The 14773-nt window shown below is 41.9% G+C and overlaps 1 protein-coding gene across 1 annotated transcript in view; it reads right to left on the bottom strand.

Moving 5' to 3' along the window:
• The window catches only part of IKBKE (inhibitor of nuclear factor kappa B kinase subunit epsilon), a 39703-nt gene that overhangs the window by 11112 nt on the left and 13818 nt on the right, over positions 1 to 14773 (bottom strand). Inside the window, exons 7-15 of the mRNA XM_075262682.1 lie at positions 13484 to 13594; positions 11898 to 12077; positions 11583 to 11779; positions 9732 to 9796; positions 8357 to 8448; positions 6793 to 6894; positions 5556 to 5628; positions 4569 to 4678; positions 907 to 983 (exon numbers count right to left, since the gene is read on the bottom strand). Of these exons, the coding sequence (XP_075118783.1) occupies positions 907 to 983; positions 4569 to 4678; positions 5556 to 5628; positions 6793 to 6894; positions 8357 to 8448; positions 9732 to 9796; positions 11583 to 11779; positions 11898 to 12077; positions 13484 to 13594 (1007 nt within the window). The remainder of the gene's footprint in view (positions 1 to 906; positions 984 to 4568; positions 4679 to 5555; positions 5629 to 6792; positions 6895 to 8356; positions 8449 to 9731; positions 9797 to 11582; positions 11780 to 11897; positions 12078 to 13483; positions 13595 to 14773) is intronic.

Here is a 14773-nt window from a genome sequence, read left to right as displayed (position 1 = left end):
GCCTCAAAGAGTAGATTAAATCGGTGTTAATACTAACAAAATCCTAAATAAAGGGTTTGTCCAGTTCCAGACAAATATTGAGACAAATGTTTCTTGTCTGTATAATTTAAAGTGATACAGTTTTCCAACATACCAGGGATAGAAACATACTTGACAGGATGGTTAGAAGGGTCAGCTCTGTCCTGGGGAGCCCCTTGGACCCAGTACAGGTGGTGGGTGACAGAAGGATACTGTCAGTGGTGACCTCCATGTGGGAGAACAAATCCCACCCCATGTATGAGACCATGACAGCACTGGGCAGTACTGTCAGTGACTAACTGCTTCACACTAATTGTGAGAAGGCGCGCTATCGGAGGTCCTCCTCCCAACTGAAGTCAGGCTACATAATCTACATCAGGCTAAGCGAAGATCACTCCTCACAGAGAACTAAATGATCCTGAAATCTTTCTTTTCTTTTTAGTTGCTATGACTCCCAGTATATTTTTCTATCTGCTATTCTGAGCTTGTATATGTTCTTTCTTATACTATATTACTGTATTATCCATGCTGCTGTAACACTCTGAATTTCCCTATGGTGGGACTATTAAAGGATTATCTTATCTAAATATTACTTAATAAAGATCTATATATAGATATATATAGGAAAATAGGATTTATTCCCCTTGCCCTTATTTTTGGGGCCTGTTTATAGGAGGGAGCCTGCAGAGTTTCCTACCACTCAATAATACATGGAAACTTAGAAATCGACCTCACTGCTTGCTGTCTTTATCAATCTCATAGACTTTGAATGTATTGGTGCCGAGTATGCATGACTACCAATTTAATGTTTAACTGACCCACATCATAAGACCATCATAACACAAGAGAATTATTATAGCATGCAAATATATGCACACATTCACTTACTTGGGTTATGTTTTCGCTTCTTAAATTCCTTGAAGATCAATTGCATTTTTTGTAGACAGTGCTTCAAACGATCAGTACTGGATAAGAAGAATTACAATTGCTTTTACTCACAGCACATACATTATTATTTAGTACATGCACAGCTGATTTGTATATAGACTATAAAGGAGTGTTACCACATAGGAACCTGAAACTGATTTGGGCACAAATTCTGCCTCAATGTCAATGGGAGAGATTGCATCCTTCATGATTTTCCCATGGATGTCACGATTCCCCACTGATCAGGCCCATTTATCTGGGCCTAATCAATGTTGGAAAGCTAAGATGGACTGCCAATACTCTGCATCGACATTCTGGGATGGGGAGTCGGGAGCTGGAAAATGAAGAGGAATTTCTCTCCATTTTCTATTGTGTGAACAGCCCCTTACAGTACGCTATCTGGTCATATACAATGAGAGAATGTATGGATTAGTGATCCCAATTATGACTTACTTAATATTACCTCAAATGTAATTTTCCAAACTTAGGCAGAAACATACAGTGAGACTGATATGCCATAATAAACTTCTATGATATGTAAATCAGTAACATCATTAAGGATACTTTAGAGGGACAAAAACAAATCTCAGTGGAAGAATAACAATGTATGAATTATCATTTCTTTAATTATATCATTGAGTGTTGTAAGAAGTTATAAGTGCAATTTCCGTAATTCCTGCTGATTTCAATGAAAATATGCCCCCTGTATGTTTCTGTCTTTCATAACCTATCAATGGTGTGGACCTGCTACCATGAGTGACATGTTAACTAGAGATGAGCGAACAGTGAAATGTTCGAAGTTCGATTCGAGTAGCCGCTCAATACTTGACTGTTCCATCGAGCCTCATTATAGTCTATGAGGAAAAATACTCGTTTAGGGGGAAAACAATGTTCGACTCAGGAGGGTCACCAAGTCCACTATGACACCTCAGCAAATGATGCCAACACCTCTGGAATGCAACTGGGACAGCAGGGGAAGCATGTCTGGGGGCATCTAACAAGCCCAAGTCACTGTTTTACCCCAACATCACAGCCTATCAACTACACACTTTCCACACTCAAAAAACCCACTATGAAAGTGGAAAAATACCTGGAAACCTTTTTTCCTCCCCAATTGGATGAACAGAAATCCAAATTTTACTGTAATGAAACCTTAACAAGCATCCCTTTAAATCATGTTGCCCATGACAACCATAGATGGAATAGGCAATGGGAAATCCAACAGTACACACCTTTAACTGTCATTGTGGATGTGTGTGATGTGGTAAGACCTTCCAAAATTCACTTTCCTGGCCCTTAACGTGAGCCCTTCCAAATTAAGTTAGAGGCCCATAAGCTGAGTTACCAGCAGAGATTCAGGCCCTTTAGGTGACCTCAGCCTCTTACCAGCAGAGTTTTAGGCCCTTTAACTTAGTTGAGCCTTGCACCAGCAGTGTTTTTGGCCCTTGGAGTGAGTTGAGCCTCTAACCAGCAGTTTTTGGTGAAATCAGGGAGGATTCAGCCTCTAACCAGCAGAGTTTGGGTGCATTCATACAATGTATTTTGGCTCGTAATCTGGCATGTAGACACCGCGGGAGCTTTTGCGGGCCGTATACGCTCCCATTGATTGATTTTGCGGCCTCAAAATCACGACCGCAAAATAGCTCCACGTATATGATCCCGGCTCCCATTGAAATCAATGGGAGCGTATACAGCCCGCAAAAGCTCCCACGGCGTCTACGTGCCAGATTACGAGCCAAAATACATCGTGTGAATGCACCCTTTGGGGAAATCAGGGTGGATTCCGCCTCTAACCAGCAGAGTTTGGGTGCATTCATACAATGTATTTTGGCTCGTAATCTGGCATGTAGACACCGCGGGAGCTTTTGCGGGCCGTATACGCTCCCATTGATTGATTTTGCGGCCTCAAAATCACGACCGCAAAATAGCTCCACGTATATGATCCCGGCTCCCATTGAAATCAATGGGAGCGTATACAGCCCGCAAAAGCTCCCACGGCGTCTACGTGCCAGATTACGAGCCAAAATACATCGTGTGAATGCACCCTTTGGGGAAATCAGGGTGGATTCCGCCTCTAACCAGCAGAGTTTGGGGAAATCAAGGTGGATTGAGCCTAGAAGGATCAGAATTGTGCAACGCAGATGGTGGAGGAATATGAGGAGGAAATGTAGAGGTTGAGCACAGTTATATAAAGATAACATCTCGTCTTTTATTCTGGTAGAGGGAGGGGCCAATCGCACTAATGACTGCCACAAACAATTGGTGCAGAATATGATGGAGATGTTTCCATCAAGTGTCGTTGGCGGCAGAGAGGGCAGTTCCTCAATGAGGTGAACAACTGCCATCCGGTCCACACCCACAAGGGGTACACTGTCTAAGCTCTGGGACACGTTAATGGCACCCCCTCACCAAACCACCGCCACTGAGGGGTCTAGTGTCACCAGGCGGGAAAAGTATAGGCGCATGTTGCGGGAATACCTGTCCGACCACAGCCCTGTCCTCTCCAATCCCTCTGCGCCCTACACTTATTGGGACCTATGGCTTGAACTTACCCTATACGCCTTGGAGGTGCTGTCCTGTCCTGCCGCCAGCGTGCTATCTGAAAGGGTTTTCAGCGCAGCCGGCTGTCAACTGAGAGTGTCGACCGGCTGACTTTCATCAAAATGAACAGCCACTGGATAGACCCATCATTTTCGTGCCCACCAGTGTCAAGGAAGTGGTCGAAACGTTGCTCTTTTCAAAGCCCCTACTCAGTTTTGAGTGGCAAATTGTGCAAACTGCACTATATTTGTCCTCCGCGCATTCCTTGAAAAATCTCCACACCATCAAGCAACGTGCCTTCGATGAGGGATTTTTTCTGGGCTGGCTATAATAGGGAACATCTCGGGCCATTCTGGGTGTGGCCTGGCTTCGGCAAAGCAGCTGACCTCTGCCTCTGGACATGCCTCTGCCTCTAGATACCCTCTTTGGTGCTGCACCTCCCTCAACATCGACACTGCTTTCCCCGCTTGACATCCCCCCTGTCCAGGTCGGGTCAGTGTCCTCGTCGTCCACCACCTCCTCTGCCAATTCCTCTCTCGTCTCCTCCTCCTGCACACCGCACAGTGTATCCCACTTAGCTTAATTCCCACTGCGGAAAGCTGGGTTGCGCAGATACAGCCTGGCTTAATTGCTGCGAATCCCACTTTAGCGTTTGTGGGTAGACACTGTGCCAAGCTTGTTTCAGCTTCTCCCTTTAGTGTAGAGTTGTTGTGGTTCTTCTTCTTTGATATTCCTGCCTAGCAGAATCTAAAAACCTAACCAGCACAGAATGAATCGGAGCTGATGCCGCCTGTTCGTTTGAATCTGAGGTCACATGTTCTCAGCAGCCAATGGCTTTTTCCTAGTTTTTTCAATGCCTCCGTTGTCATAGTTCCTGTCCCACCTCTCCTGCTCTGTTATTGGTGCAGAAAAAGCGCCAGGGAAGGTGGGAGGGGAATCGAACTGTAAGTGCATTTTCAACACGGTGTTCGTATGGAATCGAACAGTGCTCATCTCTAATGTTAACACATTATCAGAATCTGTTACAATATTAAAAAAATCATGTAAAAATGCAATAACTAAAAGTCTTTTAAAATTATTACCTGGTGTCCATGCGAATGTAATCTTGGTCTTTGGTAACTTCTAAAAGTAAGAACCCAAGCATGCTTTCTTTGTCTTGGCTGTGAGAACAGCTGGACAGAGTATTCCTTATCTGCAGAATAATAGGGATATGGGTATTTATTTATTTTTTACTAAATCAGTCTAATGTGACTTTTATGTAATTAGTTATAGAAATGAATCTATAATGCATCTAAAAATCATACTTGCTTACCAAAAATTGTCACGGAAGACTCACGGCCCACTAATACATGGAAATGTCCCAAAACTTGCATTAGAGACATTCAGCGCTCATCCTACAATTTCTGCAGTATGATAAAAGACTAGTGTTTCTAAGTCCAGCATAGGAGTGACTATGAGGCAGATTCCCACCTTAACATGTTAACCCCTTAACGACCAGCCTTTTTTAGATTTGAAAGTCCAAGCAATTTTTTTTATTGCTTTTCAAGATCCATACATTTTTATTTTTGTGCCAACAAAGGAGGGCTTTTTTTTGCTGGGTGAATTGTATTTTTCAATGATACCATGGACTACATAAGAATTATTAACTTGTGTTAAATCTTTGTTGGTGGGAGATGGAAAAAACAAGTATTCCAACATTAATTTTTGTATGATAAACTGTGCTGTAGGTTCCTACTTCCATTAAGTTTGTTTCTGCAAGCCTTACTGTCTGCTGAACTTATGTTCATATGCAGCAGCCAATCAGAGAAGGTAGAACTGCAGGCGGAAGGAGAGAAGACAGAGGCTTCATTGGAGAGAAAAGAAAACTCATTTACATATGGAAGACAGAAGATATTTCTCAGAAACGGCGGTGCGGAGCAGAATTATAAAGGTAAGAGAAGAATAGCCTTTCTTAAAACTATTCCTATGTGTATTGAGTTGATAAAGGGATTCTAGTGGTAGACTCCCTTTAAATTCCATCAAGTCAGAATCAGAAACATTAGGAATATATTCTAGAACCACAAACTTACTAACTGTAGCTTCTTTTGACATTCCCCTTGATCCTGTATATCAATGGCAGATTCTTTATAGGCAGCATTGTATCTATAACAAAAAATAAAAAAAATCACAGATTATTACTTTCTTTCATTGATTTCTCAATGTGTGTTTGACATCCAAGATATTCATGTATGGTTCAGGCATTTCTTCTAGTACTGAATTTATAATATGAAGAACATAAAACATACGCACTGATGTAAGCAACGTGACCTCCTCGCTGTTTACATCCCTTTGCATAGTTTCATAGCAGTCATGCACTGTAGTTACAGCATCATCCCATTCTCCTCTGTGGGACAAAGCTGGAATGACATTGCATGGCTGCTACAGTAAAGACAAGGTGCGATTTAAACAGAGAAGGGGTTTTGTCTCTAGTACAAGTGTCGGAGCCCCTTCCAATAGATAATCAGCGGGGTTCCTAGGTGTCAAACTATATTGAGTATAGGTCAGCAACAAAAGTGAGCTAGAAAATCCTTTTTAGTTGAATCTTATAATTTGCTGCTGTGTAACAATACAAAAAAGGCCATTGAGCAGTCCAGAAAAAGTTTTGTTTGTTTCATTGTGTTTAACAATGTTAACTATAATGTTAACTATTTAAGGGGTTATGCTACCTAAGAATCCCTTTCAGCTATCTATAACTGTCACAAAGAAATGAATGGAATAGACTTTTCCGACCACTGCTTCATTAATGCTACGGAAGAAAAGTACTCATTCTCATAACTGGTGGGATGTCCCTTTAAGATATATAGATATAAAGATATATATGTTTGTGTGTGTATATATATATATATATATATATATATAGTGTAATCACACTGAGTATACGCTGACTGATTCTGAACGTTAAAACATGTTCAGAATCAACGCGTGTATCACGTTGAAACCAATAGGAAAAAAAGCAGCCCATCCATTACTATGGGGAGCGCACGTATGCCGGCTCCCATTGAAATGAATGGGATCTGCTTTGTACGCGCTCATTCTGAACGTGTTTTAATGTTCAGAATCAGTCAGCGTATACTCAGTGTGAATGCACCTGTGTGTTTATTATGTATGTATTAATTTTACGTATACAGTATTTATTTATTTAATCAGTTGTTCTCTTTCCTACTAACATCTGCAATGCCTTCTACAGTGTGAATGGTACTGGCCTGTTTTATACTGCTATCAGCTCTGACAGTTTAGAAGGTAACCCATACAGCATTGCATCCTTACAGTCTTGTGTTTCTGTTTTCAGTGCTGTATATGCAGTGAAAGTATGACATCATGGCTGACTTCTTCTCAGTAATCCTGCAGCATTCTGCTTTCAGATTCTCACTGTGAAGAGGAATATAATAATGGTTAACCAGATGTCTGTGCAGTTATATTCATGAACAATTTGTAAAACTAAATTTAACACAAAATAGAAAATCATTAAGATGATGGAACCTAGCAGTGTAAAACAATGGGGGGGGGGGGGTTATTAATATAGTCTTGAATTTACTGAACAACTTAAAACTAGACCAGACAGGCAGGCGGTGTCCCATATTTACAGATATTTACTGCAGACCAATACATTAGACCATTTTTAGATACACCTCCTTTTCCACTCCCTTTCCTAAATGCATTTGAGAACTGATGAGTAAGACACAAAATGCGTCTAAGGGTTGGTTCACACTAGCGCTTGTATTCCGTCCGCAAGGAGTCCGCATGGAGACCCCCCGGACGGAATGCAATCACAATTGCAAGCGATGTGCTTGCAAAGCACACGGAGCGCATAGACTATAATGGGCTCTGTGTGCTTGCCGCACACTGCCTGCACGAATGAATTGTGCGGGCAGTGCGCGGCAAGCACATGGAGCCCATTATAGTCTATGGGCTTTGTGTGCTTAACTGCACAGCGCTTGCATTAGCGTTGATGTTCTGTTCGGGGAAAGGGGGTCTTCATGCGGACTCCTTGCGGACGGAGGACGAACGCTAATGTGAACCGGGCATAAGGCTAAAGCCCCACAGAAAAAAATGCTGCATTTTACAGTACCAGCAAAGTGAATGAGATTCTGACTAATCCTATCCACACATTGTGGTGAAAAAAAAAACACTGCAGAAAAGCTGTTTTCAAAAACGCATGCGTCTTAGAAAAGCAGAGCATGTCAATTATACCTGCAGAAATGCTTTTCGTATTTTCCCTATAGCTTCAATAATAGAAGAATATCCTCAGAGAAAAATGCAGCAAAAGCACAATGAAAAACGCTGCAGTGATTTTGGCGTACTTGGTCGAAATTTAACATTTTTAATTTTATAGTAAATATACCCCAATATGTATCAGAATAAACTTATTCCTATAAAATGTTTGTTTTAGAAATCACAGACACATGTGCAATTAGAGAAAATTTGCCACATCTCTGTGTAGGGGCCACCAGGTTTACACCAGATTGCCACCCAAAATTGGTGAAGTGAAAAGTCCTGCTTGCATATTTTAAGCAGAATGGGGGACACAGTTCCTGAACGCTAGTGTGACTGCAGCCTTACTGTAATGTTGTGAGACTTGAATTGGTAATAGTAAGGTCTATGCTTTGGATTACATCACAGAATTACTATACATTTGTTCATTAATTCACATACATAGCACATTCTATATTTTTTTCTATGCCCTCTAAAATTGATTATCCATAGTTCATGGTTCATAGACCACAGTATGAGCACTGCAAGTATTGCTGCATAATATCTGCCTTATAATCCCCAATCTTTTACATCTGTATAGCTAATATGTCCAGGAAAGTATAATAAAATTATAACTAACATGAGCCAATACGTTCCTCGGAGTATAAATTCTTGACATGTCAACAGCGACTGTGTCACTCGCAAAGTCTGGTAGACAGCACTGACAACATTCTGCAATAATAAAATATTTGTTACTAAACTTTTAAGGTCACCTACAGAATCCTCACACAATAAGGGTCCATGCACACAGAGGAAAATGGTGAGGAATTTGGTGTGGAATTTCAGCGCTGAAAAAGGAACCCTCTGCAGTCAATGGGAGCGCTGAAATTCCACACCAAATTCCTCACCATTTTCCTCCGTGTGAATGACCCTAAAAAGGCATACTATGGGTCGGTATATACAATTTTGGAATGTGTGGTATGCATAGATAAGTTGGAACCCACGACAGCTAAGTGGTTTCCACTTTTTCATGCCTTTAGTGGTTAATCCGCCTTACATCCCTTGCATTTGTTTTCTATTTTTGCTGTGATTGTGGACAGGAAACTTCTCGCAGTTTCCCAATTCCCATGAAAAAGAAAGTCAGAGGGACACTTAAAAGAGGTTTTCTGATGCTTGGAAACCCCACTCTGAGTCATTCATAAGAAGCCACAATTAAATTAAAAAAAATTGGATTTATTATAGAGTTCAGTAGGAGCTCCCCCTAGTGGTGACTGCAAACAAAACTCATGCAATAACATACCAGTATATAAATATAAAGGGATACATGTGATCTGGAGCTCTGCATCATAAAACGGAGCTTTGAAAACATTTAGATTGAATAAGATTAATATATAGGTAGAATTTTCTGTCCTAAATATCATCAGTTGACCCTTGCACATTCCAAACCACCATTTATTGGGTGTGAAATAGGGCTGCCAATTGCTTGTAAAATCCTGAAATCCTAGTCAGGCATTCTGTGCCCGGTCTCCGTTTATACAGGAAACTGGGCAGGAAACGGAATCCTGCAGTCAGTTTTCAACCCAAAGTGTCCAGCCGTGAGCGCCGGTGAGCGTTTTATGCTTTCCGCGGCGAAACCATTTTTTTTAACCAGAGACAAAGTTGGACATGCAGGACTTTGTGTCTGGTTTAAAAAAACCAAAACGGTTTTGCCGCGGAGAGCATAAAACACTCACCAACACTCACGGCCGGACCCGGTCTGACAGGTTTCTGTCTTCTGCCAGCAGAAGACGGAAACCTAAGTATGGAGACCAAACGCTGGTGTGAACCCAGCGTCAGTCTATATAATGTTGGAAATACATTTGCGGGCACAAACCTCTTAGAGCATACGGCTAGCTTGCACTATTTCCCTTTTTAAGGGCCACATTGGAGCTGTGTGGGTTGTTTCTCGATTACGGCTATATCAATGTGGATTACTTTAGTAAAAAACCAAGCTGAGAGAGATAATTTTTACTTACTTTTGCAATAGAACAATCAGCAGTGACATCAATGGAGGGCAGAAACCTAGGAAAGTCAAATGCAGCTGGAAAAAAAATGGAAATATGTAAAGTACATGAATTGGTGTTGTAGAGTCTCCAATAATACAAGAGTAGCATCTTATATCAACAACATGAAGACCTATGAAAAGAGGTCAATACTTCTGCTATTCAACTATGGTTAAACACACATACACTATTACTAGATATAAATATGCAACCTCAGTACTAGCTTTGCTAGTCCTAAACTATCCACAACCAATGACTGATAGGATTATATAGTAGGTTTCTATAATAAATTAATTTGCAAATGCGAAAAGTGGAATCAGCTGCAAAAATCTTTGGCAATTCCACAAGATATCTAGGAATCTGTAGAATCTAAAAAGCTTTAGCACGGCCATTGAGTGGAAGATTTTTTTTAACACCACCCACTAGGATTGTACTGTAATTTGTTTTGGAATTTCTATGTCACATTTTATTATTTATGTTCTCTGGTTCCCTACATATAGACAATTGCTATTCATCTGAGGTTTGCATAACATTTGTGATGTGTATATACAGTGTTACCACACGCACCAGTGGAACAATTAGCAATATGATGCTCACTCCACGGTGCTTAGCACCCCAGTCCTCAGTGACCAACATACCACTTGGCTGGTTGCCCTTCATGGAGCAGCCACCCAGTGGCATTGCTCCATTCTCTTGTAGGTCACCTTCACAGGTGGTGGAATGGAAACAAACCCACATAAAAAAACATTGGGACCTCTGTGATAGTTTTATTTTACTTTTAAGTTTGCATAAACAGATACTGCTGAACAGGAATAGCAATACCAGCAGATTTTTATTTACTAAGTTTGCACGAACAGACTGCTGAACAGGAACATTAGTACCAGCATAAATCCATGCCATCGGGGGGGATGTGTGACACCTTCCTCCTAAAACCCACGTCACCGCTAGTAGAATCTCACTAGCGTCCTAGTTCCAGTTACATTGACTGTACCGATGTAGCAGAGTTCAAGGGGTTATCTGGTTTCTAATAGCCTATCCCTAGACTGTAAGTATTGTCACACTTCTCTATTGAAGTCTATGAGACACAGATGCAGTACCTACACTCACCGCTACAACTTGCATGCCAAGTGAGCAGCATGGCTTGCAGTATGTAAACCTTATAGAGAGCTAAGCTTTCACTGTACAAGTCTGACACCAGGGACACACAAAGATCTGATATTAATACACTAAAACCCATATAACTCCTTTAACCAAACTTCTACAATGAGTGGCTCAGTGGTTAACACTTTAGCCGTGCAGCACTGGGGTTACAGGTTCCAAACTAACCAAAGACAACATCTGCAATGAGTTCATGTGTCCTCCCCGTACTCCAGTATACTCACACAGTACAAAGACATACTTATAGAGCTCACAATCTACCTTCCCTATTTGGAACAGTGATTGACAATGTCTGCAATGTGGTATCTTGTAACAGAAGAAAAACAAGGGATGTTTTTCCAATGACTTTTCACTGGTTTTTGGTGTCTTCTGCGGCAGTTTAACCAATTGCAGAAGTTCAGATTAACTCTACTACATCTGTATATGTTTTCTCACACTCGAACCCTCTGAATAAGAAAAATGTTTATCTTTGTACTGCATTAGCAAGTGGATATGAAATGTAAAGATTGAGAGTCCTCAGTAGTTGATACCTTTTTTTAATGGCTAACAAAAAATGATGACAGATTGCGTATACCAGCCTGATGAAGGGACCTTAGCAGTCCCGAAAGCTTGCAATCTGTAAAGATAACAGCAGTTTAGGGATCACTAGAAGTATATTCAACTTACGATCTTTGTAAGCTACTCCCATTCTTCCTTCGTTCTCACAACCAATTACTATGAATGGATGTTGTTCTGTAGTCTTAGAAAGGTGCTGAGCTTGTAAGGTTGGATTGATAGGGTACAGGTGACCTTCATAGAAATAGGCCTGTCTTTCTGGTGCCACTCCAGTTTTTTTGGCCACAACATCCATTAACTTAGCTACCCTGTTTAAAAAATAAATAAAAATTGTTTCAACAAATCCGAAAGACTTACACCTTATAATTACAGGGTGTATATGTGTGTGTATATACACACACATATACTAGGTCTGACATGGCTTACGAGTTATAATGATGTATATAAACTGTGTGCATTCTGGCTTGTGGCAAGGAGAATACATGGATGACCATCCTCTCTAGAATATTGTTGGTCTCAGCAAAGAATTGGTCAAAACCCCAGCATTTCTCTTGGTCAGCTTCAAGGATATTAGGGAGGATGGCTTCCAACTGTGTCCTCAGTCCTCTGTAAGAAAATAAGGGAACAATGAAGGATAATGTTGACTAGTGTAGGCTGTCAAATTAACTTATAATACTGAAATAGATATTAGGACTATAGATAAGATGATCTGGCCAGATACAAGATATTTCGAAAGCTCATATGAATACAGTTGGGTTTAGCTTTACAGTGTTTCCCTTTATATCTCTGATGTAGATGAAAGACCTTGCTGGCAGAAAATCCCCTCAAAGCTTTGGGGACCCCCAAATGGAATACCGAGCGCATTGGCAAGTGGTGAGCTTATGAAAGGACACGGACCCCATAGACTATAATGGGGTCTGTATGTTTTCCGGGCAGTGTCCACATGAAGCATGCAGAGAGAAAAGTAGTTCATTATTTGCCAGACTCCTTGCATTTGCCAGGAACATTTAATAATACCAATAATTTTATTTGTTAGCTGGTTATAGAAAACGTAAATACTTTAAATTGAGCCTGACTCTAGAATACTGCTGAAAGATCTTGACAAGCTGGCAGCACTGGCAAAAACATGGCATATTGTATCATGAATTTTAGTGTTTATAAATGTAGGTAATGTCCCTAGGCATCGCTGCGAATCCACTAAATGGAATAACACTGAGGACAACACAGTAAGAGAAGGACTTGGGTGTTCTGGTTACAAGTAAGCAAAGCTGCAGTACTCAAAGCCAAGTAGCAGCTGCAAAATGTGGTTACACAAGAAATCTCTAAAACTCTACAAAATTCTTACGCTGGGTTCACACCTGCGTTTGGGGTCTCCGTTCTATGGTTCTGCATGGCAGAAGACGGAAACCATAGACCGGGTCCGGCCGTGCGCGGCGGTGAGCGTTTTGCGCTCTCCGCCGCGAAACCGGATTTTTTTATCCGGACACAGAGTACTGCATGTCCGACTCTGTGTCCGGATTATAAAACCCGGTTTCGCGGCGGAGAGCGCAAAACGCTCACCGCCGCGCACGGCCGGACAGCTTTCTCACCCATTCAAATGAATGGGTGAGAAAGACTCCTGCAGGTTTCCGTATCCTGCCTGTGTTTTAGGCAGGAAACGGAAACCTAAGTACGGAGACCGGGCCGCAGATGTGAACGAGCCCTTACTTATATTTGTAAACATGTTTAATTGTCTACCAAATTTAAATATGTGACAATTGTGGGAAAACTATAGGAACTAGATTTCTGTAAATGAGGGGTTGATCTAGAAATGTATTCTGCCTAATTTGTAGTCAGTAAGGAATTTCCCCCCTAATATACTGTAATTGGTGTCTGTATCATAAGGGGACTTTGTCATAGTCTGAATCAGAGGAGGATGAAGAATATCGCAGTGTTAAGAGCATACGCTATCACCGGCACTGTACCAGCTCACTACAATCTGTAATAAATAATATCTTAGTATAGCCTCTTACTCTGAAAGGCGACAGGTCACTGGCAATTCATAAATCCACTGAATGGATCCATTCTCTTTCTGCTGCACCCCTGCAATGGCACCCGGTGGCTTTTCTGCTGTAATTTTGTGCCTGAATGTAGAGGATATACATTAGTAATGTCGTATTCCTCTTATCTGCATTATTACTACATACATCTTAAACATGATTCTCATTCTAATATTTCAATATACTTAAAAAATTAAAAGTAAGAAAACATTCAGTTATTGAAGTATCTCTAAGGCTCTATTAGGAACCTCTGAGGCAGAGACCATCTAAGATCACAGACTTCTTCATTCATTGAAATCATGGAGAACATAACAGATACCCAAAAGACCCTATTTAAAGGGGTTGTCCCGTCGCAAGGATCCTATATATAATGCTTGTAAATGTGAATGTAAGACTTTTCCTAAATACAATGCTTCAGCAAAACTGCTTTGTTTGGCCACTATCTCACTTTATTCATTTTTTTGTGGCCACAGCCCTGACCTGAGTCAAGTGATGTGTCTGCCTGCTCTCAGGAGGGAGGGAGGAGGGGCTAAGTACACGGGAGCGAGCCTGGAGGGAGGGGGGGGGGGTAGTTTACCCTTTGGGGGACAGGTGAAGCCAGCAACATCGCTATGCTTCTGCCCTGCATGAAGACAGCAGCGGCAGAAGCGATGCTGCTATTCCGGGGCGGGAGGGCGGAGGAGCGGAATAACAGCATCGCTTCTGCCGCTGCTGTCTTCATGCAGGGCAGAAGCATAGCGATGTTGCTGGCTTCACCTGTGCCGGCATCTAACTCCCCGGCGTCCGCTGTAATAGGCGGATGCTGGGGACTGTTAGACGCCGGCACAGGCACATCGCTATGCTTCTGCCCTGCATGAAGACAGCAGCGGCAGAAGCGATGCTGTTCCGCTCCGGGGTCACATATGCAAAGCCAAGCGGCGAGATGCCGCCGGCCCAAGCTCATACACCAGTCTAGCCTTCACAATGCTAATACAGACCCGCAGGGTGTCGGGTCTGTATTCGCATTGTGAAGGGTAGACTGGTGTATGAGCGCGCACGCAGGGCCGGCGGGATCTCGCCGCTTGGCTTTGCATATGTGACCCCGCCCACCAATGACGAGACAAAGCTGGAAGACAGAAGATTTTAGAGGAACGAAGACGGGTAAGTATGCGACGTGGGAATACCCCTTTAAGTCAGTGCTTTCCCATTAAAGGGGCTCTATCAGCAAAATCATGCTGTTAGAGCCCCACATATGCGTGAATAGCATTTAAAAAGGCTATTCAG

The sequence above is a fragment of the Leptodactylus fuscus genome, chromosome 2 (assembly GCF_031893055.1).
Source record: "Leptodactylus fuscus isolate aLepFus1 chromosome 2, aLepFus1.hap2, whole genome shotgun sequence".
NCBI lineage: Eukaryota > Metazoa > Chordata > Amphibia > Anura > Leptodactylidae > Leptodactylus > Leptodactylus fuscus.
Note: the sequence above shows the minus strand (reverse complement) of the source record. Positions and strands in the feature narration are given on the sequence as shown.